Raw genomic sequence first — 27,573 nt, 5'->3', positions numbered from 1 at the left:
ATGCCCACAAAAAAGAAAAAAACAAGACAGAGTCCAGAAGAGGAAACCAAAGATGTAGAGGACGATGACTCAGAGGATCAGGAACCAAAATCCAAGAAGAAAAGTAAGCAGGTGAGTGAGTCAGAGGATGCCAGAAGATTGAAGAAGAAGTTTAAAGACAGCGATGAAGAAGGATACAAGTCTGACACATCAGGGCCTGATTTGAGGAGCACCAAGAATAAAGGGAGAGCTAAAGAAAAGGTTAAAAAAAAGACGAGGAAAGCCGAAGAGGATAACAGGGATGAGTGGAGCAAGTACTCTCAGAGCTCAGAAAATGAGGATAACAACAACGACTCCTGGAGTAAAAAGAGAGCGGAAAACCTCCCTGATGTGATCGAGACCACAAAGAAAGGATCAAAGAAGCCCTCTTTGAAAGACAAGATGGGGTCTAAAAACAAAAAGTCCAAAGATGAAGTCAAAAAATCCAAGAAGGATTCGGAGAAAGAGGAAGAACAGACAGCAGGGGATGAAGAGGAAGGGAAGAAGAAAAAGAAAGAAAAGAAGAAGAAAGGTTCAGAGAAGGGAGATAGTGATGAGGACAACAAGAAGACAAAAGGGAAGAAGAAGAAGGTTGAAAATTACGTTGAAATCTATGAGAATGAGCTTCGCAACTACGAGCCAGAAAAGGTGGAGAACTACGAGGACGAGTATCACAAAAAGAAAGGTAATTGCAAACTCTTGAACATTTGAAATCTTCCAAAGTAAAGCTGTAGATGTGACAAAAATAAAATACTCTACAGAGATAGCATACTGTTATTTCTTTATGGAATGCAATTCCTCTTTGATAAGAGACATGTGACACCTCGAGACATGAATCCTTGATTTATGGTAACATTACACTGGCTGAAGAAGTATCCATGCATCGTCGGTATGTCATCTCAACCTACAGATATCTGACACCTGCCAATCACTTATGTTTGTACAGGACAGCTTCCTGTCTTAATAAGAGCCTTTGAGTCCTCTAAAGTTCCCTTTTTTGGCTCTCATTGTTGGATGTAAAAAAAAGTGGTGAATTCAAACACAACATAGTTAAAACAAAACAAATCAATGTAAACATTTATGCAATAAAATGTGTGTAATTAAAACGTACTTTCTCCTTATATTTTGCAATATATATTTTTAGTGGAAATGACATTGTTTTCGTTTTTGTGTTTGTTTTTGTTCAGTATTCTTTAGTTTAGTTTTGCATTTGATGTTTACTAGAAATGTTACTTTATGTAGAAAGTTTATTTACAGCGTCACCCAATCCTCTTTTGTTTATGTTTTGATTTGATTGAGATACAAAAGCAATTTCACCCTGTGTCTTAAATGGACTTCGTCGATTTTTAATTTGTTTGATAAAATTTGTCGTTTCATATTAACTGTATATTATTTATATGCAGAAAATAAATAAAACATGAATTCTTAAAGCCAAAATTGAACGGAAAATCTGCAAACAGCCCCAAGCAGTTCTCTGTCAGTTCTAACTTTGTGTGATAAGACTTTGATGATTGCTAGTTGTGTAAGAGAGATTAAAAAAAAACAAGATAGAAGTACTAAAACACACAGCTATCCACTGCCTTCTACTGTACACGCTTACTAATGTGCATTACCATCTATTTCTGTGGTTTTGTTCATACCATCCATCTGCTTTTTAAAACACACCTTTTCTATGTTGCCATTAAACCCTGCAGTGTATGAGGTGGTGACCATCACGGGCGACGAGACAGGTGCAGGGACTGATGCCAACGTGTTTGTGACACTGTTCGGAGAATATGGCATCGCTCCCAAAGTTCACCTGGCCAGCAAGTAAGGTCTTTTCAGAATCAAGATGTGCAGTTAGATCATCTTCACTCGTTTGGGTTAAGATGGAAGAATTTCATAAAACAAGAGCAAAGATGAAAATTGTTGAGCACAGCCCTTGACAACATGTGTGATTTAAAAAGTTACTTTGCTTGAACTAAAACGTTGTGTTTCTTTCTCCTCATAAACAGCACTGAAAAAAGGTATTTATTTCATAATGAACTGGTTGTGGTAGTGAAATGAGCATGATCACTCAGAGAACACGCTGTACTGTGATTGGTGTTGATTTTGGATTGCATGTTTGCATGATTTGGTCAAGATGTTTTTATGTCCCGTTGTGCAATCGGGTATCACTTCCCTCTTGATTGTTTGGAAGTCATTTTGTAATTGAAGATTTTGATGAGTAAAAACATCGTGGAATTCAGGCTTTGAAACGTTTGACCATTTTTGGATTTCAGGAGTCGCACAGCATTCGAGAGGGCTAAAACTGATGTGTTCAGAATCAGAACTCACAATGTTGGAGCTTTGAAAAAGATAAGGTAAGTAAATATAAGGACCCAAAAATGTATATAAGGACCCTGATGGTGCTTTTTAGTTCTTCATTCCACTTTGTTAAATACTTTTGAGTGAAGCAAATAATCTCTGACAGGTTTAAACACTTTTTCCTGGGAAAAGATTCAACGTGATGTTTTCGTATGTTGCTTCAGGATTGAGCATGACAACACTGGCATGAACGCCAGCTGGTTCCTGGACAGGGTGGTGGTGACGGACGTGATCAGGCCTCACCTGAGGTTCTACTTTGCTTGCAACAACTGGCTCAGCAAGGTGGCGGGAGATGGTCTTTATATCAGAGACCTGCTGGGTAGCATGGATCCCATGGACATGCCCAAATGTATGTGTGCACAGATAATAAAATATATGATGAATTAATATGATGTAACAATTTGCAAGTTGTAGTTGTATGTAACATTTCCTCAGTTATCAAGTGAATCAGCACACTCAGGGCCAATTGAAAATGATTTTAATTCTCACAGAGCTCCTACTTCAACAGCTTCAAAGTGTTTGTATGTAGTTGATTTTTAAATTGCTTCTTTGGATTTGATTTTCTAGATAATAAGTATGCAGTGACTGTTTTCACCCCGGATTTAAAAGGCAGTGGAACGGATGCTGATGTCTTCATCAATATCTTCGGGGAGTTTGGAGACACAGGTAATTTTTTTGTTCTACAGACATCACACGTCTCGCTCACATGTGGTCACAATAGTGCAGTGGTTCCCAACTGGTGGGTCAAGACCCAAAGGTGGGTCACGGAGCCGTTTTCAGTGGGTCCCGAATGTGTGCCTGGAAGAAAGATTCCTGTCAAAAAAGTCTATAAGGCGCCTTTTTTAACAAGTTTGTTTCATTCAGTTTCTTTGTTCTATCACGCTTTGTACCGTCTGAGGTCCAAACTGCACACTTGTTAGTTAAATAAAACTGATTGATTGAAAAATACAAGAAATGTAGGTCGCGATTTTTCAGTAGGAGTAGTTGGTAGGTCCTGAAGCTCGACCAGTTGAGAACCACTGACGTAGTGAACCCTCCCCTAACAACTAAGAAACTAATGGATTTAGTTCTTTTTAATTTGGGTTTTAGTTTGACGATTTGTTTTTTTTGTTGAAGGTGAAAGGCGACTTGACAATGACAAGAATAACTTTGAAAAGGGCTCGGAGGACAAGTTCACCATTGAGGCACCAAACTTGGGCAAAGTGAGGAAGATTACAATCGGTCATAATAACAAAGGCTCTTCAGCAGGATGGTTTGCGGACAAGGTAAGAAAAACACCAAACAGATGTTAATTTTAAGCGTCGTTAGTCGTTTAAAGCAAATCATTTTTAAATCCATGACATCATTTCTTGAGACAAAGCCTTGTTTATGAGTTGGTAAACAGATCACAGAAGAATGTATGTGTTACTTTCATTTATCACATCTTGTGTAACTTACATGTCCTATAGTACCTTGTCGTGAAACAAAACTTAGTCTTAAAGTCTTACTGTTGCTCATTCTATTCAGTCCTGCCTCTGCAGAGGTACTTAAGACATGTGATCCTCTTGTTTCCTCTCAGTTTTCTCATCTGAGCCCGGTGTCCCTGTTCCTCCAATACACACTGTGTGTGAGGCTGAGAGATGACTTCATTCAAACAGACGCATGCATGCACAAGCTCACACATACACACACAGGGCCCACCTGTCGTCATTCTACCCTCTTTGTAAAGAGAAACCATGACCCATTAAGGGATTGCCTTACATCAAACAGAGAGACAAGACTGTAGAATCGCTCGTTACTGCTGCACAGACTGACACCAAAGATCACCTGGGACAACTGTAGTGAATTGTGTTTTTTGCATTTGTGCTGCCATCAGGATTTACATTGAAGAGGAATATATTTACATTCATTTGGGAGCAAAAAGAGTCTTTTAGCTAAATTATTCATGCACAGTGTTGTCCTGTCACTGTAGCTAAAATGTGATTAAATTTAATTACTTTCTGATATATTTGTGGAGCACTTAAAGTTTCATAAAGCTTTTTTTTTTTAATTTGATGCAAAAATCTCATATACTGATCAATTAAATTCCAGAATCAACAGATTCACAAGTGAAGACCAAGAAAACATATGATGTCAGTAATCATCCTCCAAAATGTAGATAACATCCAAGCCTGCTTTCCTCTTCAAAAAAAAAATATTTTTAAAGGGTATTTAAAGGGTAAATCTCAAGTGTGTAGAGAGGAAACCTAAATATAATTTCAACATAGTAAAACTGCTGTTCATTCTTTATAAAGAAATATAAACTTCAAAGTTAAAAAACCAAATGAAGTAAATTAATTGCACATATTTAGAAGAAGACGATAATCTTTATTAATCCCGCGAGGGGAAATTCAGTTTTTACACTCTGTTGTTGAACATGCTACACACACACAGGCTGAAACACACACACATGGACAAACAGGGTCCTATGGACATGCACTAATAGAGAGATGTCTCAGTGAGGGGGCTGCCCACACTGAGCGCTCCTGAGCTGGTGGGGGTTTGGAGCCTTGCTCAAGGGCATCTAGGAAATGCTCAGGAAGTGAAGTGGCACCTCTCACGCTACTAGACTAATTTCCAGACTTGGTCAATAGCGACACTCCGATTCCCATCACCAATTCCTACTGTTTTACAGTCTCAGTCTGTTTTCACTCTGTTACAAAACTATCAAAGTTAGAGTGTAAGGTGATAACAGAGAACACTTTTCTAACTGGTTCTGAAGGAATTATCCATCTACTTTACTGAACACACCTGTAGTTTTATCTCAACATAATTTGTAAACTCTGCTTTTCCGTAACTTGTCATAACATTGTGTACAACTTACCTTCATCCCATTTGGGGTATTTTAACATTGTTGTTATTATTCCTTTTTTTTTTCTTTTTACAGGTAATTGTGGATGATATGGGAAACAAAATAGTTTACGAGTTTCCAATCAGTCGTTGGTTTGCCCTGGATGAGGATGATGGAAAGATCCAGAGAGACATTTTGGTTGGGGGGAGCCAGCCTACAGGTAAGTCAGAGATGCTTTTAAGACTCTGGGGAAAACTGCCTTTCATGATCTTAATCATCAAATTTTTTGAAAAAGGAAGCAGTGGAATGTTTTTCAGTCCAAAATGAAAAATGTATTTTCTGTCCAATTTGCCAGAGGCCTGCTGTGTGATCATTAACTTTTGGGTCAGACTAACAATGTTTTGATGGAACTGATTTGGCTGATGCCCAGCTTGTTAGGGGGAGCATGTGTGCTTTGAACCATGCCGACCTGCTGGCAGAGCCCCTGATTGTCTGACGTGTAACTGTACCCACCAGGTATTGTGTACAACGTCCAGATTGTGACAGGATACATCCGCGGTGCAGGGACCAACTCCAATATCCACATTGTGATGCATGGCACGAAAGGCATTAAAAACAGTGGCAAGGTAAAGAGAAGATACATTATATAATTACCTAGAATGACTGTTTTTGATGTAACCCAATGGGAAAATATTGCAGAAAAGACACAAATCAATACATGACGCACAAATCAATACATGCTTTCAAACTAATTTAACTAAATATGTATGAGATTGAATATTTTCTTTGTATTACAGAAGATGAATCATGCATTCTTTGAACTTTTCTTTGACGTATTGAATCCAGGTGTTTTTGGAGGGTGGAAAGTTTGAGCGAGGCCTGACAGATATCTTTAATGTTGAGATCGCCGCGCTCCTCAGTCCCGTCAGCAGAGTCACCATCGGACACGACAATGATGGAGTCAGTTCCGGGTGGTTCTGCGAGAAGGTACATTAGGCATGCACACCCACATATAAACCCTTCTATTTAGTAATGTACCGGGAATGAAGCGTCAATGTTCTTGCAGGTGGTGGTGTACTGTCCATTCACAGGAATAGAACAGACCTTCCCGTGTAGTAAGTGGCTGGATGAGAAGGAGGGAGATGGGCTTATAGAGAGAGAGCTCTATGAGATGGTCTCACTCAGGCAGAAAAGACAGAAGAGTAAGTACAATTTTTATAATCATGTATTTTCACTAGCAGCAGTTAGTGCTGTCGTTTTCACTTTAATTTTCTAAAACAATTGAGCCAAACGTTTAAAACTCCATTTAGAGCTCCATCATTTGTTTCATGCATTTGCATAATGACTCAGCAGCCAGTCCACCTTCTTCTACTCTGACATTTTAGTGTGTTGTTTGTCCCTTTGCTCTTAAAATAAAGTCCAATTTCCTCTTTTTTAAATCAGAGAAATGGTCCACAAAAAGAAGAGTATGTGCATTAGCTTTACTTTTTTATTCTGTATAGACAAAAAGTGTGTAAAGTGCTTTACTCAATGTTACTTCTCAGACATACTGTACAGATTCACAGTTAGTCATTTATTTTGCAACTGTGTTTTCAACAAATAATAATAAATAAGCAAAAAATGCAAATCAAGGGGCGTCACTGAACACTGGAGGCAGTACAACTGATCAAACTTGCACAAACAAACCATTCTGCTGACCCCAAGTGTGTGGAAAAAATAGAAAACATACCTAAAATAGTACTCTCTGCGCAGTTAACCTACTACTGCTTTAACCTCTCGGCCCCACAATCAAACAAGTGATCATTTTAATGGGACACCAGAATCTAATCTGAGGTAAATCACGGTGCTCGTAAATTCAAGTTCATGAAATGATTTTGTTCTCCTCAGAGCACCCCTGGTCTTTGTGGATCTGGACGTCAGACATGTCCGGTGCAGGAACAGATGCAGCCATCTCCTTCCAGGTTTATGGTGAGAAGGGCAAGAGTGATGAGATGAGACTGGACAACAAGACAGACAATTTTGAACAGGGACAAGTGGACAGGTTTATGGTAAGTATGGGCTATATTAAAACCAATCAAAACAATGACACATCAGATAATGAGGCATTAAAACAAACTTTTTTTTAAAAATCTTTTCAAATCTTTCAGGTTGAGCTGCCTGATTTAGGGACATTGACCAAATTACGTATCTGGCATGAGAAGAGAAATCCTTTTGCAGGATGGCATCTCAGTAAGGTAAAGTCATCCCCTGCATCAAGTATCCCCTCACGGTCCACTAGCTGTTTTTCTTTGTAGAGTGAAAAAACATGGTTTCTCACAGCCTTTGATCTGTACATTAACAAAGAACAAAGTGTCCCAGAGCTACACAATAGCTACCCATAGATATTCAATTTACTTCTAGTTTGCCAGGATGCTGTTGTTCTGATTGTTCCTGCAGCTGGTTAGCTGGCTATGAGGGGCTCTCGTCCTCTGTATGTGAGATATGCTGCACACCCACCCAGTATATACACAGTATCAATAACCTTTTTTAGGAGTTGCACAAGCTACCTTTGAATATATTCAGACTGTAATGTGTCCACATGCATTCAGCCTTCCTAATTCAATGTCAGTTTCAGTGTTTTTAAATATGCATAGTTCTAGTCATGCTATGTCCAGTGAAAAGGACGCAGATAGGTTTTTATTCTTATTTTTGTATTTATATTTGTTCCCCTTTATTTAACAGGGACACATGCAGTGTACATTACTTCATATGTAAAATAGCACCAGTAGATGCCATGCAAACATGTTTCTAGCTGTGGCTAATTAGCAACCCCTGTCCATGTCCCTGCCTCAACTTTAAGGACTAAAACAGAAGCATTAGACAGAAATACAGAAATAGTGATACTATACAAATATAGAAATAGACATTACTAAATAATAATAATAAGACATTAAAGTTTCCCCTGTTGACATGGAACATATTATTTGATTTTCTTTTTTTTTTAAAAGATTTTTATGATTGTGTATCTCTAAGTGGTCAGTGGAAAAATAAAAATGCAGACACACCCGGTGTTTTAAATAAAACAAGCTTTCCACTTTTGTTTCATACTAATCAGGCAACTCTGATGAAGACACTGACAAAGGAGAAGTACACGTTTCCCTGTGAGCGCTGGCTGGACACGAATGAAGACGATAATGAGGTAGTGAGGGAGCTAACTGCCACAGGAAAGCAGGTCGCTGAACCGCTGTCATGTATGTACATCTGCACATGAGCAATTACAATGTACTCTGGCAATTCAAGAGAAGATTATCAATCTTGAATGAACAATGTTATTCTGACCTGCAGTGATCAAATACAGAGTGACAGTTTGCACGGGGACTGTTGGCGGCAGCGGCACAGACGCATCCGTTTTTCTAAATCTCATTGGAGACCGGGGGGACACCGGAGATCGGCAGCTGGTCAACTGCAAAAACAACGTCAACAAGTTTGAAAAAGGAAATGTGGGTACACTCAACGCATGATTCTTAAACTCAGAGCTCAGTGAAATTTCATGAAGACAATTCTCTCCTTCTAAATATCCTCGTCATATTTTCATTATTACTTATATTAAAAAAAATCAGAAATATGAAATCAAAAGACAGTTAACCTGGGGCATTGGTTTTTGCTTAATTGGTAGAGCAGACCCCCTTTATAACAGGGGTCTCCAACCTTTTTTCATCTGAGAGCTACTTTCAAAAAATGAAAGTGGCCAAGGGCTACTTGCATCAAATCGCTTGCATTTATTTACATAGCTCAGCTGAATTAAGCTTCTGTTTGCACATGTGTGAAATTGCAATAAGCCAATGCTCATCAATAATCTTAAATTCACATCAATGTCCAAGAAAACATTAGTACTTCATACTTGTTTTTATGGGCCAAATATATGAATAGTGGGAAGAGGTGCATTTACCGTCGTCAGATTTTTATTTTTATTTTTAACACAGTCGGTCAACCTATAGGCGAGCTACTGAAAACCTGCCCGCGGGCTACCAGTAGCTCCCGAGCTACCTGTTGGAGACCCCTGCTTTATAAAGAGGAACAGTCCTCAAGCACTGGTCGCTGGTTCACCTCCCGGCCTTTGACCGTTTGTTGCATGTCATTGTAAAGTATTTTCTCCGTCTCACACTGGAACCAATCAGTTAACCACTGTGCCTTTATATATACCTATAAGCTCCACCTGAAGCATGCTGCTTACTGTTTGTGATACCAACAAGGAAAATGAAGTGGATATGTCTCAGGATGATTATGAAGTTTAAGTATATTCAAGTGATCAGGAGTTAACCCTTATGGAGTTTGAATATTAATGAGATGTTTTACATGCATTACATGGGCAGACATGATGGGAATGTTGCAATGAATTTGTCATAATGAATCTGTAGCACAAACAGTGGAAAAAATACATGATGACAAAGTATCTGCTGATCCACCCCATGTTCCTCTATTTGACACATAACATAGGAAGGCATCAAAACGTCATGCTTAGTGTTTTTTTTTGTCTATCCAGCTGGATGAGTTCTTAGTAGAGGCAGTGGCAATCGGTCAGGTCTGCAGGGTGAGGATTGGACACGACGGCAGAGGTGGAGGCTGCGGCTGGTTTCTTGATAAAGTGGTCGTAAGAGAGGACGGACAGGCTGAGGCCCAAGCTGTGGAGTTTCCCTGCAACAGGTGCATTATCGTTAGTGTAAAGTCTGAAACGAACTGTTGTAACATCCCCATGAGTGTGCGAATACAAGCTACCTTTGTGTCGTTAAATGTGCTCTGCAGGTGGCTGGACCGCAATGAGGATGACGGACAGATTGTCAGAGAGTTATTGCCATTTGCAAATGGGCAGCGTCTTTACAGTAAGTATAGGAGGAGTCTTGAGTTTCATTCAAACATTTAAATAAAAATTCCCCCTGAAGCTTATGTGTGTGTGTCTCTGTGTGTCTCTGTGTGTCAGATGTTGGCTATCACATTGCAGTGAAGACAGGTGACATCCCTGGAGGCAGCTCAGACTCCAGCGTGTTTGTCAAGCTCTATGGGGAGAAGGGCAACACCAGTAAGATGCTGCTGGTGGTCTCTGCCAACAACCTTGGGAACTACTTTGAGACGGGTCGCATTGACATCTTCACAGTGGAAACCTTTGATATCGGACAGGTGACAGAGTGGAGGCAGAAATTGTTAAATGTTTCATGTTTGAGGTTGATAGCACTATAGGAAGCTTTAAAAATCATTAATCAAAGGCACACAGGCAAAGATTTAGTCCAGAGCCCTTTGGGTGAACAACATTCAAGCAGTTATAAAGCATACATTTACTTTCATCAATTGGGAATAAGAGCTTAACTTTGTACTCTGAATGTCTAAATGTGCAGCCTCCTTCCCAAAGTACAGCTCCTTGCATATATGAGGTTATATAAATGGTCTAAGTCGAATGCTGCTTTTCTTTACGTGAAAAACTAGAAATGTTATTTTATTGTACTTTAGAAGCATGCAACCCCTCAGTAAATGTTTGCACAACGAATCAAATTTTATTCACATTTGCATATTCTTTAATTTTGTTCCAGATCAACCGTCTGATGATTGGCCACACAAATGAAGGCATGCGTGCAGGCTGGTTTTTGGACAGCGTTCAGATCCTGGTGCCAGTCCATGGAAGGCAGTACATGTTCCCCAGTCACCGCTGGCTGGATGAGTGTGAGGCTGACGGCAAGACAGAGGTGGAGATTTACCCGAGCGAGATCCTGGAGATGGAACAATGTAGGCAGCTCTCCAATAGTAAAGAAAGGCAACAACACATATACACACACACACACAGCTAATTTATGCTGACATGGTGAAGTCTGTGTAATAGCTCATACATCTCAGGTAGTAGGTTGTTGATGTTGTTTTTGTAGTTTATTTAAAAGAAGACTGAATTTTGAACTTTCCATGACAATGGAGCTGCATGTAAGATTTTTATGCCTGCATGTAAAAATCCTAGAGTCAGTTCATCTATACTTTTAAAAATCCTGTCTTTTTTCCTTCATCAATCTGTGTTTTCCAGTGATTAACTACGAGGTTACAGTAGTGACAGGAGATGTGATGTTTGCTGGCACCAACGCCAGAGTGTTCATTCAGATCTACGGGGACAAGGGGAAGACAGAAGTCCTCACGCTGGAAAGCAGATCCAACAACTATGAAAGGAACACCACAGAAATATACAAGGTATTGAGCTTGGGATTTATTTTATTTTTCATTTGTGGTAAAGGGATTGCCTATATGTCACCTTTTGAGTGAAAACAACACAACTGTTTTCCAGATAGAGGCCAAAGATGTGGGGAAGGTCTTCAAGATCCGCATTGGTCACGATGGCTCAGGGATCGGATCTGGCTGGTTCCTAGAGACGGTGGACGTCAAACATCTCATCATGGCCTTGATGCCCAAGGAGAAGAAAAAGGAGGATAAGAAGAAGAAGAAAAAAAAGAAGAAAGACGAGGAAGATGAAGAAGAGGAGGGAGGAGAGGAGATGCAGGAAGTGGTGCTGACTTACCATTTCCCCTGCTCGCGCTGGCTGGCCGGGGGGGAGGAGGACGGCGAGCTGGTGGTGGAGCTGCTGTCTGAGGATGCAGAGGAGCTGGAAGGTATGAAAATAAACATAACTCTGTGTCCGTTTGTAGAGAGAGGTGTTAATTTTCTGAGTGCCAAACACACATTTTTGATGATGTTGGATGTCATGATTCAACTTTGCTTGGCAACTGAGCAGCAACAGAACTGGCACGGTACCACAAAACAGCGCAACCTGTTTTCCCACAAATACTGCAGAATGGAAATGGCACAGAAACCACTGAGGTTGTTATTTTTGAATTATGAAGTAGTAACAAGCTCATTCTCAACTCTAAAATAGATGTCATCCCACCCACAGTGCAGTGATTTCAGAAGAGATGTATCAAATTAATTATCTGTATATATCTCTATAACACTTATTAAATGATCCTGCAGATATCAATATTTGTTACTTTGAAACAACTTGATACAATCTTGATACAACTTTTTTCTAGTTTCTTACTGAGCACCAAACTTAAATCAAGCCTTAAAAAAGAATTGGAAACCTATATTAACTGTACCAACTGAGATTTAGGGCGCACTCACACTAGGCAATTCATACGGTGCCTAAGCACGCTTCATCCTTAAAGTCCAGTTTATTTGACTAGTGTGAGTGCTCCGATGCGTGCTCAACACTTCCTTGGCCCTGGCACGCCCGGAAGAGGTGTGCATCGGCATGGTACATTTCATTCACACACAACGTGGACAGCCTTCATTATGGAGAAATCACTGAGTGTTATGGCTGTATCTGACTAAAATGATGGAGAATAAGCCACAAAGTCAATAAAGTAGCGGCCTTGTTCTCTGTGTTGTTCTCCGATGTTCGGACGCAGACTCGACTGCGCATCTCTTTTATTTTCCTCGAGTCTGCTCGTCTTGTAAACTAAGCACGCTTCATAATTATGTAAAGCCATGCATGTGTTGTATTACAACGTTATGTGCAAGAGGAAACCGTGCTCAGGCCCAGTTAGTCCTGGAGCAGTGTGAGTGCAGGCCAGCGGGGGAATGGGGAGGGGGGGGACAATCGTGCTAAAGCACAGTGCGGGACAACTTAGTGTTAGTGCGCCCGAATGTGATGTCACACAAGAAGAAAGAACAACGTAAATGAAAACAATGTGAATTTGAGTTTTTTTAAATCGATATATTTGATAGGTCGATTTAAACAATGCAGAGCAGGAATAACTGTGTTTTGTAGTTCTTCCTGTTCTTCAGTGAGCAGAAACAGTCTTTGGTTGTTTAAATAATACACCTTTGGCCTGGTAGAGCTTTTGTTACCAGAGAGAATTGGTTTGATTTTTTTTTTCAAACTGTTTTACCCATTTTAGGATAGAAGTTTCCGACATTAGTGGTCTGATTTGACACAGTTTCCTGACCGACATTCGCGATGGGCTAAAGAGGTGTTAGTAATTCATCCCTTTTGTTGTCTGACAGTCAACACCTACGAAGTGTGCGTCTTCACTGGGGACACGCTGGGTGCTGGGACCGACTCCAAAGTCTTCATTAATATTTACGGAGAAAACGGAGACACGGGAGAGCGCTATCTGAGGGACTCTGACAACATCAACAAATATGAGCGAGGGCAGGTATGAAGGCTTGAACAAACATGTCCCCACTACTTTTTAAAATCAGTTAATGGTTAGAGGAAGGAACCTGGTGAGTTACATTTCAAAATAATTTATAATTGTATCCAATGAAGTGGAAACATCTGGCTGTAAACTGCCCATATTTAATTGTAATTATTTAATCATCTTAAATATTTGAACAGATAGCATTTTAAAAAGAGTGGATTCCTGGATCGAAAAATGTAGAAATGCTTTTTTCAGTCTGTGTTAAAATACTAACACCTTTCAGTAGAGCTGTGCAATTTTTATCTGGTTTCTTGGCGGGTATCCTGCTGAAAATTAACCAGCAGCTAGTCAAAGACTTGAAGCACTTCCACACAACACGATCCTCACATTAAGGTGTGGGTGGGGGTGCTTCCTGGTAGGATTACAAGCTCGTCTGCAGGCAAGTCACCTGTGACTGAGAGGTCTTCTGTGTTAATGGACCTGCCCTACTTTTACTCATTACTTCATCCAAACGTTTGAATTATTGATCTCCACATAACACCTGGCACGCAATATTCCTGCCCACAGACAATGGCGTGTATTTCTTCTCACTGATCAAGAGACACAATAACCTTCTGTCCGAGGACACAGTAACCTTTTGTGAGATAGTGAGGAGATTTCTGTCTTAGAAATTCTACTGCAGTAGCTCCAGTAGAAACAATGGACAAACTGAATGTAGAACAATGTTATCACAGTCCTGATTAATGTGTTCTGAACACTTTGAGGATAAAATAATATGAGATATTAAGCTTGAAATTAACTTCCTATGATTCTTAAGGTCTTCACTGTGACAAGATAAAGTTTGCCTTGTCGTCTTGGAAAACTAGGAAACCAATTTCCACTACCGATACCATTTCAACTCAAAATATTTGTGCTTATTTGAAACCTAACTTTCTTCATTAAACTTTAAACTTGCGCTCCAATGCATAGAGGAGGAAATAATTGAGTATTACCAAAACATCAATCAATCATGAATAGATTTAAATACACACGAGCATGAAAGTAGATAACAATGACCTCCAGTTCAGCCAGCCACTCCTCAATTAATGAATTAATGAATTAATGAATTAATTACATGGTTGTTACATCACTCATTTTAACCCTGTTTTAAATATAACAATGTAAAAGGTCCCATTCAGCATAGAGTTTACAATATTTAATTGACGAAATGTTTTTACAAAATAACATTTTAAACTCATGAATATTACTTGTTCATCAGTATTTTGACATAAAGCTTTTGTTACTTTTGCCTGGGGAAAATATTCGGATACTCTATTTTTCACTTGTTGAGTGTCATCCCACCTTTCTGTCTTACCCTACGTGTTGTGTTTGTCTTTATTTAAAGCATTCTGAAGAAAAAAAGATTCCCAAAAAGTCCTTTAAAAGAGTTCAGTCATTTTTAGGCCAGTAACTGAACAGGACATTATGCTTCTGTGTGATTTGTTTTAGGAGGATGTTTTCACTGTGACAGCTGTCGATCTGGGTCCTCTGAAGAAGCTACGAATCCGACATGATAACATTCAGTCTAATTCAGCTTGGTATCTGGATCGGGTTGAGATAGTTGACACAAAGGATGATATAACGTAGGTAAAACCAAAACTAAGTTTGCATGGATTTTATTCAGTTATTCAGTTATCTGAAAGAATATCCCATTGTACTGTACACTTTGAAATAGTTATACTTTATATTTAATTTTCCCAACAAATACTGAGGAAGTAATAAGCTGTTTTTGAGTAAAAGTGCCAATCAGAGTTTTTGGCTCCATAGGTACTTTTTCCCGTGTAACCGCTGGCTGGCAGTGGATGAGGACGATGGACAATTAGCAAGAGAGCTAGTACCTGTGGACGAGGCCTTTATGAGAAGAGAGGACGATGAGGAGGGGACAGGCGCCACCCTGGGCCTCGAGCAGAAATGTAAGAGTTTTAAAGCTGGTTTAAGTTTTGAATGTGTTTTATTAGTAGAGAGACAGGATCAAAGAGAGCCTTGTTTTTGTGTAAGTAGTTGTGTAACTTTTACTAAACATTCAGGTGTAGACAGGAGAAAAAGAGAAACTTATGTATTAGTGTGATTTGAAAAAGATTCATGTGCTGACATGTCAAATTTATCTCACAGCCATGTCTACTACTTACACTCTCAAATTAAAAACTGGAGAAAAGAAGTACGCTGGGACTGATGCCAACGTCTTTGCCATCTTATTTGGTGAAAATGATGACACAGGTACGATTACCGAACAGCTTCCTGAACACTGTATTCTTGATTGTGCTCCATGTTTCTGGCTTCAAAGGGTTGGTATTATACATTTCTATATGTTCAGGCTTACATATATTGTTGCAAAGTTGGATATATAAACTAAATGTGGGCAGAGTTTCACATCAGTAGGTAAACATATGTCCAAGTAATTCCTCAGTCTTCAGGGGTTAGTCTGTAAGCTGCTCTGAACACCATGTTTCACTGTTTTTTTCTGATATAGAGATTTTCTGACATCACAAAGTCGCAGTACTCTTTCTATGGGCTAAACCTGCATTCATGTGGTGTCGGACAAATCGGGAGAACAAGTTTCCAAGTTGGACAATGCACATGAACACCTGCTCAAGTTGGAACAACAACTTGAAAACTCGAGAAAAGAACTAGGTGCCCGACTTGACGACTTGATGTTATATTCGTCATCACATTTGTAAATGTTAAGATACTTTTGATTAATGTGCGTATTGCTCATCAAATCTTTTTTCTCAAACATAACTTGTTACAGTGACATTCCACATTTTCTTTGTAGCGTTCCAGCGTTTGTAACAACATTTTGGCTTTCTGAACTGAAAGTATGTGAACACTTTGGAAGTTGCCAACTTCCCAACTTGGAAACTTGGAAACTTGGACCATCCGAGGAGCACATGAATGCAGAAATAATATGCCTTAAATGGCATGTGTTAATAAAGGCAGAACTTCAAGGCTTAATATGCGACATTCTGAGTCAAAGTCAAACTCCCTGTGGGTTTGTTGTTCTTAGCCCTGTGTTCACACTGATGTGGTGTAGTTTCCTTCAGCTTGTTTATGTGTCACTCAGAGACTCAAACATGTTTAACCCCTTCCTCTCCAACCGTTAGCACTGCTAACACATTGGTGAAAAGAGATGGACCTGCCCACTCATGGACGCTATATATAGGGGCATAATAAGCGATTGTCAAATGAAGGATAACCGACAGACTTTACAAACCGAAGGAAAGTTTAATTTGGCCTTAAAAAGACAAACAGATAACGACCAGCTTTGAGATGCTTGTTGCCACTTGAGATTGATCGCAAAATCTCATTTTAGATGTTTATCAGCGCTTGTCTGCCACTCTCTGCGTCACAGACACTTGCTGCTGAAACAAGAAGGAAGGGGGAAATGTGGGAGGGGGAGCTGAGGGATGGAGATGTGTCCAAAGTGTCACATAGTGAGCCTTTAAGTTTTTACAGTACGAGCACAAGAGTGTGATAAATGAGGAGGCTTTGAAATTGTAAATCATGCAAAACTCCTACAGAGGTTTCAAAGATTGAACATATTAAACTTGAAATTAGCATAACATGGTCACTTTAAAATACTGCACTGGATGTAATATTTATATGTCACTCACAGGGATCGTCAACCTTAAGGCTTGTAAGAACTACAAGAATAAGTTTGAAAAGGGGATGATCAACGAGTTCACTGTGGAGGCGGTGGATTTGGGCGAACTGGTAAAGCTACGAATTGGACACGACAACTCGGGTAAGAAAAGGATCGACAGACTAAACATATGCCACAATTAGCATTATGCTGTATGACACTTCATTAAACCTTTTTTTTATTCAACTCTCAGGGGGTTCACCAGGTTGGTTCTTGGACTGGGTGGAGGTAGACGCCCCCTCACAGGGTCAGAGACTGCGTTTCCCATGTGGCCGCTGGTTAGATAAAGGAGAGGACGATGGGGCCATTGTGCGGGACCTCTATCCTGCTGATTTACAGACCGAACTGTACATGCCATGTGAGTGAACAGCCCTTAGGGGATACTCAGATCCATTAGGGAAAGAAGCAACGCGCTGACTGAGAACTCTTTCGATAATTATGCAAAGTTTTACACCGATAAGAGCGTGGACGCATTAGCAGTAAAGTATGTTTAAAGCACTTTAAGTAAAGAAGGGTGCTTTGTCAGAGCTTGCACTCTGTGATTCAACCTGTAACAAGAGTTGTAATGTCACTGTGCTGGCCTGCTTTTACACTTCACTACAGAAACAGATATCCACGTCTTGTCTTACGAATGAACTAGTCCAAATCAGGAGGATGCAGGAGATACTGTTCTGCATCCAAGTTGGCTGGTTTTATTTTCAGCTTGGAAAAAATTCCATGTCCAAAGAGGGTTTTGTTGCGGAAATATAAACTCTACACAAACGTAAAAGTAAATTAAGGAAATGTAATATAGCTACCCAAACGTGCCAAAAACTGCAATAGCAGATACAAAGTGGATACACGCTCCAGTTGTTGTCCCAGTGTGCCTGCTGCACTTGCTCAATGTTCAGCCACCAAACCCGACTTTCTGCTGCTTCAGCAGTTCAATAGCCGGAATATCTGCTTTCAGTAACGCTGGCATGAAGGAATGAGGATGTTCGTGGGGCTGTAACTTTGTTCTGGAAACGGTTCATATTATATTAGTAAAACTGATGGAGGGGGAGCACAGTGTAAGTTTTTATGGCTTCATAGTTAATGTCAATCCCTGGACTTTAGGGATCATTCTGTTAGTCAACAATCTGTACTTACCTGCAGTTAGTGAATGTCACCTTGTAGGTCAGAGCATGTAACACCCTTGTTGCTAAATCCTTCATGTGTCAACCAAACCAAGCAATAATTTTCTCTGGTTTTTCAGTTGTGCCGTACGAGATCAAGATATTCACCAGTGATGTGTTTGGCGCTGGAACAGATGCTGATGTGTTCATCGTTTTATATGGACGTAACGCACTGTCCACACAGCAGAAGTACCTGTGTGTCAACAAGAGAGAGAGGCGTCTGTACTTTGAGAGGGGAGCTGAGGACATGTTTATCGTGGAGGTTAGTGTGTGTGTGTTTGGACCACACATCCTTCAACACAGCGGCTGCACTTCTGTCAACACTTCCGTTGTCTTTTTTTCCAGCTGGAGGATATCGGTGATGTTATCGAGAAAATCAGGATAGGACATGACAACAGGGGCTCTAACCCAGGGTGGCACCTGGACAGAGTGGAGATCAGACGACAGCTCAGGAAAGGAAAGGTAGTCAAAATCAGTTTACAGTTTAACCTGCACAGGAAAGTGCATCCCTCAGAGTTTCTGTGTCCATGTCCTTATTCAATTCATAATAGATTAATAAAGATGTAACACCTTTTGACTCAAACATCTCTCAGAGTATAATACTTGAATACAGATTCAGGCAGACACGCCATGGCCCACTTTTAGATTTCCTTTTTGTTTAATGGCAGGGTTCAGAGACGACTATTTTCCCATGTGAGTGCTGGCTCGCTAAGTCTGAGGATGATGGGGAGACGGTGAGGGAGCTGGTCCCCTCGGAGATCATCACAGAGAAACTCCTCAGGGATGGGAAGCTGAAAACCACTGAAGTAGAGGTGGAGGACGCTTTGGAAAGTAGGTTTGCTCTTATTAGTGGTGGAATTTGCATCTTCTTCACGAAAAACAAATGGATGAAAAATATGAATCCACCACTTTAATCTGAATTTTAATAATAACAATGTTTCATGATGAAAGGGGTCATGTTAAACTTAAAAACATAAAAGAAAAAAATCACCTGAATCTGTACCTCTTTGTAAAGCTGTAGCACCAGTTATAGCTCATTGTTTAGCAGATTGGCCTGTTCACTCTGACAGCTTGCAGCTTTTTCTCAGAGAAAGACTGAGGGAAAAAAAACAAAAAACGTTTACAGATACCGTTATAGGCTAGCTGGTAAACTTAGTGGAGCATAAGACTGCAAGAGAGCCAGGTATATTCGCTATGACAGAGTTGACGAGTTGAATATGGGGACTTGATTTGCATTGTGTGAAGTTTTCATATTTTTGTTTAAGTGACTTTATTTCAAACCTGTAAGGGTAAATTACATAAAATTAAGTTTTTTATTATCAATAAAGTCATACTATTTAGTGCCATTACTTTTTTAGTGTATATTCTTGAAAGTAAAATAGCTCTCCACTAGACTGGTGAAGCCTTGATTTTTATTTAGACAGAACCATTTCAAAACAATTTTCAGAGACTGCACACATGAAAATAAATATACTGCATGAAACTGTACTGCAAGTTAGCCTCCAGATTTTGAAGTCAGCTTGATATAGGACAGTCATATAAACAAATCTGTAAGTGAGAAATGTATTCAGTCTTCCTAACGATAACAAATTGTATTGCCGTTACAGCTCACACATACAATGTGACAGTGAGGACAGGTGATACGTACAGAGCAGGAACCGATGCCAATGTATTTCTCACAATTTACGGAGACCTCGGAGACACAGGAGAGCGCAAACTGGCCAAATCTGAAAACAACAAGAACAAGTTTGAGAGAGGAGAGGTAGGTGAGGAAAGGTGTGAGACTTGGTCTAATCACTGCTGGATAATCAAAGGCATCCAACTGTTTTTTTTTGCCTCCCAGGTGGACAAATTCACTATTGAGGCTGTGGACTTGGGCCAGGTTTTTAAGATTCGTATTCGCCATGACAACTCCATGGAAGGGGCTGATTGGTACCTGGACCAGGTGGAGGTGCTGGATTTAGAAACAGAGGAGGTGTATATGTTCCTGTGTGAGCGCTGGCTGTCGACCAAGAAAGAGGACAAACGCATCGATAGGACCTTCTTTGTCAAGGTTTGTTGTAGTAAGGAAAAGTGTAATTAAACATGTTTCTGTTTTAGCTGCTGAAGTGTAAGTTATGAGGAAAACAGATGAGTGGATTGATTGCCTGTCATGTGTCTGTTCCAGGGGTATGAAGGTGAAAGAAGTTCTGATCCATACTCCAAGATGATCGCTCAGGCCAAACTGGGGCTGGACGGAAACGCCAACAAGAAGAAAAAGAAGAAAAAGGTGGCAGTGGTGGATGAGGGTCCAAGTAAGGCCACAAAACTGATCATAGTGATGTTTCTAAAGATGATAATTGGCTGTGATAAGAGCTCTAAGGCAGGGGTTATATCTGCTTTGACGACATGTTTGTTTGGTCAAATTGGAGATGCCCTGCCTGCATTCCCGGCATCTATTTGGAGCATTGGCTGTGAATGTCCTCAAAAAGTCACTTTGCAGTCGCAAGATGCAGAATGCACATGAACGGTAGGGGTAGTGTAGAGGCAGAGATGTGACAGGGTCAACATCAGCAGAGAGTTTTGAAGACAAGCTGATTAACCGAGTCCACAATTATCCACACCCGTATGATGCGTCATTGCCACTGCACAGCGACAAACGTGCCTGTCAAAGTAGCCTGCAACACAAATTAAAACAAGTGCAGGAGCATTATGTTTGTGCATGGAGGAAAATATTGGTGAAACGGAGTGGGAATGTTGGCACCGCTGTTGCTTTTTCTGCTCCGACTTCAGTGTTACGGTTCGGTGTGTAAAACAAGGGATGTGGACCCAAGTGCAGAAACCAAAAATTTTTTATTTAAACCAAAAGGCAAAAACTAAAACTATCTATCAAAAATGTCCAAACTGAGAAAATCCAAAAATTGACAAGCACTAAGAAACACTACGAAACACTGACACTCTAACATACGACAAACAACACTAGCAACTTACAACAACGAACTGACACCGAAGGGAAGACACACAGAGACTAAATAGACACAGGGTAATCAAACACAGGTGAGACTAACAAGACACAGGTGAGGACAATCAGGGCAATCACACTGGGAAACACACAGAGGCAGGAATACAAGAAACACTGAGGACAAACTAAATCATGAAACACACAAGGGAAAAACCAGCAACACTGGGATAAAACAGGGAAACTCAAATACAAAACCAAATCATGACATTCAGAATCAACATAAAAGTAACCTCCTTTGACTGTCGCCATGTCTGTTGTTTACATCCCAAACATCCCGTAGTTGCATACAGCCTGAGCTGTCTGGTGTGCCCTCTAGAGGTATCCTGCAGTAACACACACAGTACATAGCCAAGTATGTGAACAATTAGGTTAATGGCGCCGCTGGTTTTCGTACATGAATGCAAGGTTAAAGAGCGAGTGTATATCTGACCTAACGCAAACTTGAACAACAGCCTAAAGGAGCCTCTTTGAAAACAAGTCAAATTAAAAACTTTTTTAAAAAAATAAGACACCAGCACACAAGTTGGGAAAATATTGTATAAAATGTATTAAAAAAACACGACTGCATGCAAAGCTTTAAATTACCAACTTACCAAAAAGAGATATGTCAAAAAGAAATGTTGAATTGTTTTCTTTCTGAGAGTTATATGTGAGCATCAATACAATTCTTTTGTATTTACACTGCAGGATAGATCAGTTTAGCTAAAACACTAAATGGGGATCAGCTACTGAAAGAATAACCAAACCACCTACAACATCCTAACAGCTCCATCATTTACACATTCTTTATTATTTGTGTAATCCAAAGAGAGAAGTGTTAAAACAACATGTGGTGAGGATGAATTAAACACATATGATGTAATATGTTAATGAGTTGGATTTAGAGATGCTGGCTCTTTTTTTTTTTTTTATCCCTTTAGACATGTTTATCGTTGTTTCTAATCTTTATGCTAAGCTAAAAAGTCTGGCATCAACCTTTTTAATGGAACTCCTCACTACAAACTGAATACGCTTGTTATTTCCTATTCCTTTAACTTAAAAAAAAAAAAATCTTGTCTTCCACCCAGTCATCCCCTATCATTTCACCATATCCACGGGGATGGACCGAGACGCCAGCACCACAGCCAGGGTCTTTGTCATCATCATCGGCCCCAGCGATGTGGAGACAGACCGGATGTGGCTGGACTTGCCGGAGGGGAAGAAAGCCTTCACAGCAGGCACCATGGAGCACTTTGTGTGCTATGGAATTGACGTAGGAGAGATCAAGAGGGTGGAAGTGAGAATCTGGGAATGTCTCTGTTTCTATGTCTGTGAAACTGTCTCCTCTGTGAAACTGCCTCCTCAGATGCACTGTGGTTAAACATTTAAATAAAACCATTCTAGCTCAGCAATAATTAATTCCAGCTCTGCCTTCTTGTAACTAGATCAAACAAAATCAAAGGATATATACATTTTCAGCTCTGCCTTCCACTTCTTCTCACTGTCTTTTCCTCTCTGCGTCTCCTCATCAGCTTGGCCATAACGGTGTCACACCAGAGAGCTGCTGGTTGGCGGATGAGCTGTCGGTTGCCGTGCCAACCAAAGGTATCAAGTACATCTTTCCATGTAAGTGCTGGCTGGCTAAAGACAGGGGAGATGGTCTGACTGCCAGGCTGTTCAATGTGCTGGACTCCAGCACCATCAACATTATCCGCAAAGTGAGTCACAGCGACTGGCAGACATTACTGTTAAAATAAAAACAGAATTTGTCTCGTCCTCATGTGTGTCGTCTGCTGTGTATTGCAGGTTATTTATTCAGCAACAGTTGTCACAGGTGATACTCAGTATGCAGGCACTGATACCAACATTTTCCTCACCGTGTTCGGAGCCAACGGGAGCACAGAGGAAATGCTGCTGCCAAAAAACGAGGACAGGTCAGTCCTCCAACTACCCCTGAGCGTATAGATGGCTTTTACTTTCAATGACACTGTGGAACACTTACAGCTGCTATAATCAATGTATTAAGTATAACAATGTATCAAAAACGGTGTAATATGTGATGATGAATATATATTACCTAAATTCCCCCATCCCTCACAGAGATATATTATAAGCTTCAGCTCATTATGTTTCTCTTTTAAGCCTTCAACTTTTCTGTTTTGTTTCATTGCCATGTCTCTCTTTGAGTCACTTCTTGGCTGCAGCAGGCATCTGTGTTTTTTTTAGTAAAGAAGTAACAAATATAATAGTACACCATATCCTCAAAACCAGACAGCAGACAGAGACAGCACGCCTAGAGCTGGTTAGAATAATAAAGTATTCAGCAGCTTCAAAAACATGGGTTAGATATTTCTTTCCAAAGCGGGTAGAGACTCAAGCGAGAGCTTCATGTTGGTTGTGTGCAAAATAACTTGATTCATTGCCTTCTCGTTAACTAAAGATCTTACGTTTAATGGAGAATTGTATAGTTTAAACCAAAAAGACGTGCAGTAACAATGCTGATTAGGCAGATTTTGTTATCATGGAAAGTACGAAGCTAGCTGCTTTTCAAAAGACAATTCAGTATTTTGAATCTTGAATTGAGCACGTAAACGTATTTCAACCAGTACAGCATTTATTGCTTAAAGTAGTTTGCTATGTCTGTCTCTAAATAGGCCTTTAAAGTGAATCAAATCAACAAATACACAAGAGATGGTACAAAAGTGATAAGAACATATAGAAATGTAACAGTTAACATGCAGACATGAGAGCGGTATCATTTAGATTGAAAGACAGACTGACTGTGTAACATCATTGAGCCTAACTTAAACACAAGATGTTTTAAAAAGTGCAAAGTTTTAGATATGGTATTCTGTCTTAACGTTTCCCTGTAGGTTTGAAAGAGATCAAGAAGACACGTTCAGTCTGGAGATCGACGACATCGCTCCTCTGAAAAAGATCAGAGTCCGCATTGACGCCACTGGAAGTCGCCCTGACTGGTTTCTTGACAGGGTAACAAAAAGACTAGCTACTAGTTTTTGACAGAAGAGAGGGGGATAATATATTTTGATAATGTTTCAGAACATTTTCCAGACAAACAGCTGTGCAGCTTTAGACAGCATTACGGGTCAACTAAAGGGTCTGTGTCCGCAGAAAATGAAGCATTTCTTTGAAAGACTTTTTTTTATTTAATTTTTCACAGCAATGTGAATCTATTTGTTCAATAACTATTTACATTCTATAAAGAGGGATGTGTGGTTACATGAGCACGTTGGCATGTTGTGAGAGAGAACGATATGGTTTCAACATCTCAAAGCAGAACATTAATGAGCAGAAATAAATAAATGAAAGGTAATTAAAGTCAAATATATGCATTATTATATAATCAATTATATAAACAGAGAAACAAACAATGCCGGCTGGTGAATTAATTCAGAAAAATCCGTTCATATTATAATAATGGTCAGGGAAGTAAATATTTCCCTGAAATCCTTCAGCCCTTACGACTACTAATGCTCCTCTGTTTCTCTCATTTATTAACTGTAACAGAAGAATACTTGTTTGGACATTTATACATCAGCCTGAATCATTTCAATGGTGGTCTTCTTCAATGCCGTCAGATCCTGATGCGGAACCTGACCACAGAGGAGGTGTATCTGTTTACATACGAGAACTGGCTGTCAAAAACAAAAGGACCTAAAAGGACTAAAGTGTGCGAGCTGGCTGCTGTGGTGGATGAGGAGGAGATGGTGGAGAAAACAACCTACATCATCCAGGTCCAGACCAGTGATGTCGGAGGTGGGTCGTGTGAATACTTTCCATAATACACACTGTCTGCCGTATGTCATAGTAGCATCTATGGATCATTATAAGGCAAATAATAATGCTCTGTATTCATCAGTAAATGCCTGTGGTGGGTTTTTTATTTAGGTGCTGGCACTGATGCCAATGTGTTCGTGATAGTGTTTGGGGAGTTCGGCGACACGGGGATGCTGCCTTTGAAGGAGAGCTCCAACAGGAACAAGTTTGAGCGTAAAATGAAAGACGTGTTCAGATTCCCTGACATACTCAGTCTGGGTGAGCTGTCCAAGGTCCGAGTGTGGCATGACAACAAAGGTGAGTACACATAACAGACAGCGACTAACAGAGGGACCCTTATTCTCACAAACAAGCAGAATCTTGGTTTATGCTAAGCTACAGCTAATGGATAAGTAGCAGGATTTCCTCAGCCAATTTGAAAAATAAATGTTGTGCCATTGTAGCGCCTTCTTAAGATTAGACTGTGAAAAGAAAAAGAAAAATACACCTTCATGCTGAATTTTTTTGCTGGACTTTATTGCTCCTGCCGTGAAAAGGCCTGGCTCCCGGTTGGCACCTGGAGTACATTGACGTGAAAGATGAGGCCATGGACCAGACCTTCAGGTTCCCCTGCGACCGCTGGTTAGCTAAAAGTGAAGACGACGGGCAGATCATGAGGGAGCTGGCCTGTGCCAACAACGACTCTTTAGACCTCAGTGAAAAAACCAGTGAGTACAACTGGAAGTCTGCATGCATAATTACGTGTCATTAACTGTCGGAGATGGAGGACTTGAAGCTAATTACAACCATTTGAGAGGTGTGAAATGACAATAGTGTCACGTCTATCTCTCTGCATTGACACAGAATATGAAATTGCCACAATAACTGCGAACGCGGACGACGCCGCCACCGCAGAAAATGCCTGGATTGTTCTGGAAGGAAGGAAAGCTCGTTCCAAAGAGTTTGTCCTGGAGAATAAGAAAAAGAAGTTCTTAAAGTAAGAGAGTCCAGGTGTTCATGTTACGTGGCCTTACATAATCTCCCGTCTTTCACATGCTTCGCTTCTCTCCTTCACTCTCACAGCTTCACTCTCTGTTCACTGAGTCTCTTCTCTCAGGAGAGCTAATCCCACGAGACGCACAAAAGAAAAACTCTGGCAGACCAGTCAGTTTAAGTCTTCAGTGTTCAGAACCACAAATTCTGCCGGTGGTTGCAACTTATTTTATTTTTATTTTCTATTTATTTCACAGTGGTGCCACCGACACGTTTGAGTTCTCGTCAAAGCACGTGGGAGAGATTGCCGGCATCTGCCTTGGCCACGTGACAAAAGACGGAAAGAAGGTGAAGAAGGAAGCGCTCTGGCACGTCATGGAGGTGGTGGTGACAGAAATGGAGCTGGGAAACAAGTGAGCGGAACCTCATACGTCCTACATTATGTTATGTGAAAATGTCACGTTGATGGAGTTGATGTGAATCCAAACCATCCTTCATGTTTAGGTACTTCTTCCACTGTGACGCACAAATCCCCCTGGCTGCCAAAAAAGACCACTTCCTGACATTCGAGTGCTACAAGTCCGTCGAGAGCTTCGCGAGCAAAGTGCGCAACCTCGTCCCCGTCAAGTATGAAATCATCGTCATCACCGGGGACGTGAAAAAGGGCGGCACAGACGCCAACGTTTTCATCACCATTTACGGCGTCAACGGTGACTCGGGCAAGCGCCACCTGCGTCAGAAGTTCCGTAACCTTTTCGAACGAGGCCAAACGGACCGCTTCGTCCTGGACATGCTGGACCTCGGGGAGCTGCTGAGGGTCAAAGTGGAGCACGACAACGACGGCCCAAACGGCGGGTGGTATTTAGAGTGTGTGGAGGTGACCAACACCGCCAACTCAGTGACAACCATCTTCCAGTGTGGAAAGTGGCTGGACTCTTGTAAGGCCGACGGGCAGATTCAGCGAGTGCTCTACCCAAGATATTAGGAGGAGGACACGGAGAGTGGGTGAGCATTCACTTGGAAGACATTTGGTAACTTTTTGACTTTTTTTTAATGCATTTGAAAGGAGACTTGTGTCACTTTAAGTCTTATTGTACCACATGTTTTTTCACCAGTTTTCATTTGTAAGTTTGTGCCAACTGGTTTAGGTTGCCCTTCTTCTAACAAAACAAAAAGCCATTTTATACCATCTTTAAATAAACTCAAAAGCAGAACCCAAAGCATCCAGCATAAAAAAACATCCAGTCTTTCTTTATTCATTCTTCGTTCTGTGTTTAGTTTTTGATTGTCCAGGTTTAGCATTTTAGCATCATTAAACTCTGCTCAGTCCTAAACACTTCTCCTCTGCAGGAGGAAGAAAAAGACCATCCTATTTAAAATGTAGTGATACGCATGAAAAGTATGACATTGTTCACATGGGAAATATGACTGAATAAACAGAACAGCCGGTATACGAACTGAAAAAGACGTTTGTCACTGTGGTCTTGATAGACACTTTTCTCCCACAATGCAATGCATATGGGAAATGTAAAAGTCACTCAGAGCTGCAAAGGATTCAAACTAATTGTCCCAGAGAGAATAAAACAGCAACAGCATCACAGTTTGGGAAGCACATTTTCTGTCTCTTTGTGAGGTTGAATTGACAGTGACATTTCAGTGCTGCAGTTTGA

At 40.5% G+C, this 27,573-nt stretch overlaps 1 protein-coding gene across 1 annotated transcript; it reads left to right on the top strand.

The window, feature by feature from the left end:
• Positions 1-27,573, top strand: loxhd1b (lipoxygenase homology PLAT domains 1b). Its single transcript, XM_061039068.1, has 42 exons — positions 1-703; positions 1,713-1,827; positions 2,280-2,360; positions 2,529-2,713; positions 2,932-3,030; positions 3,481-3,629; positions 5,270-5,393; positions 5,690-5,799; positions 6,020-6,160; positions 6,240-6,375; positions 7,061-7,221; positions 7,321-7,407; positions 8,268-8,403; positions 8,498-8,652; positions 9,696-9,856; positions 9,956-10,032; positions 10,131-10,327; positions 10,735-10,927; positions 11,214-11,374; positions 11,469-11,822; positions 13,117-13,335; positions 14,809-14,942; positions 15,127-15,272; positions 15,472-15,576; positions 16,973-17,101; positions 17,193-17,357; positions 18,234-18,415; positions 18,499-18,615; positions 18,822-18,984; positions 19,761-19,915; positions 19,997-20,206; positions 20,321-20,447; positions 22,222-22,430; positions 22,666-22,851; positions 22,940-23,067; positions 24,007-24,124; positions 24,733-24,910; positions 25,043-25,228; positions 25,468-25,638; positions 25,775-25,907; positions 26,161-26,316; positions 26,408-27,573. The coding sequence occupies exons 1-42, from the start codon at positions 1-3 to the stop codon at positions 26,886-26,888; spliced, it is 7,323 nt and encodes a 2,440-aa protein (XP_060895051.1). The 3' UTR covers positions 26,889-27,573.

This window comes from Labrus mixtus, chromosome 5 (assembly GCF_963584025.1).
Source record: "Labrus mixtus chromosome 5, fLabMix1.1, whole genome shotgun sequence".
Taxonomy (NCBI): Eukaryota; Metazoa; Chordata; class Actinopteri; order Labriformes; family Labridae; genus Labrus; species Labrus mixtus.
The sequence above is the reverse complement of the archived record's forward strand: the minus strand, read 5'-3'. Positions and strand labels throughout refer to the sequence as shown.

Coding starts and splice junctions, on each gene's coding strand:
- loxhd1b (XM_061039068.1), top strand. CDS start 1: ATGCCCACAAAAAAGAAAAAAACAAGACAGAGTCCAGAAGAGGAAACC. Junction 8,404..8,497: donor GGTCGCTGAACCGCTGTCAT/GTATGTACATCT, acceptor TCTGACCTGCAG/TGATCAAATACAGAGTGACA. Junction 22,852..22,939: donor CCATCAACATTATCCGCAAA/GTGAGTCACAGC, acceptor TGTGTATTGCAG/GTTATTTATTCAGCAACAGT.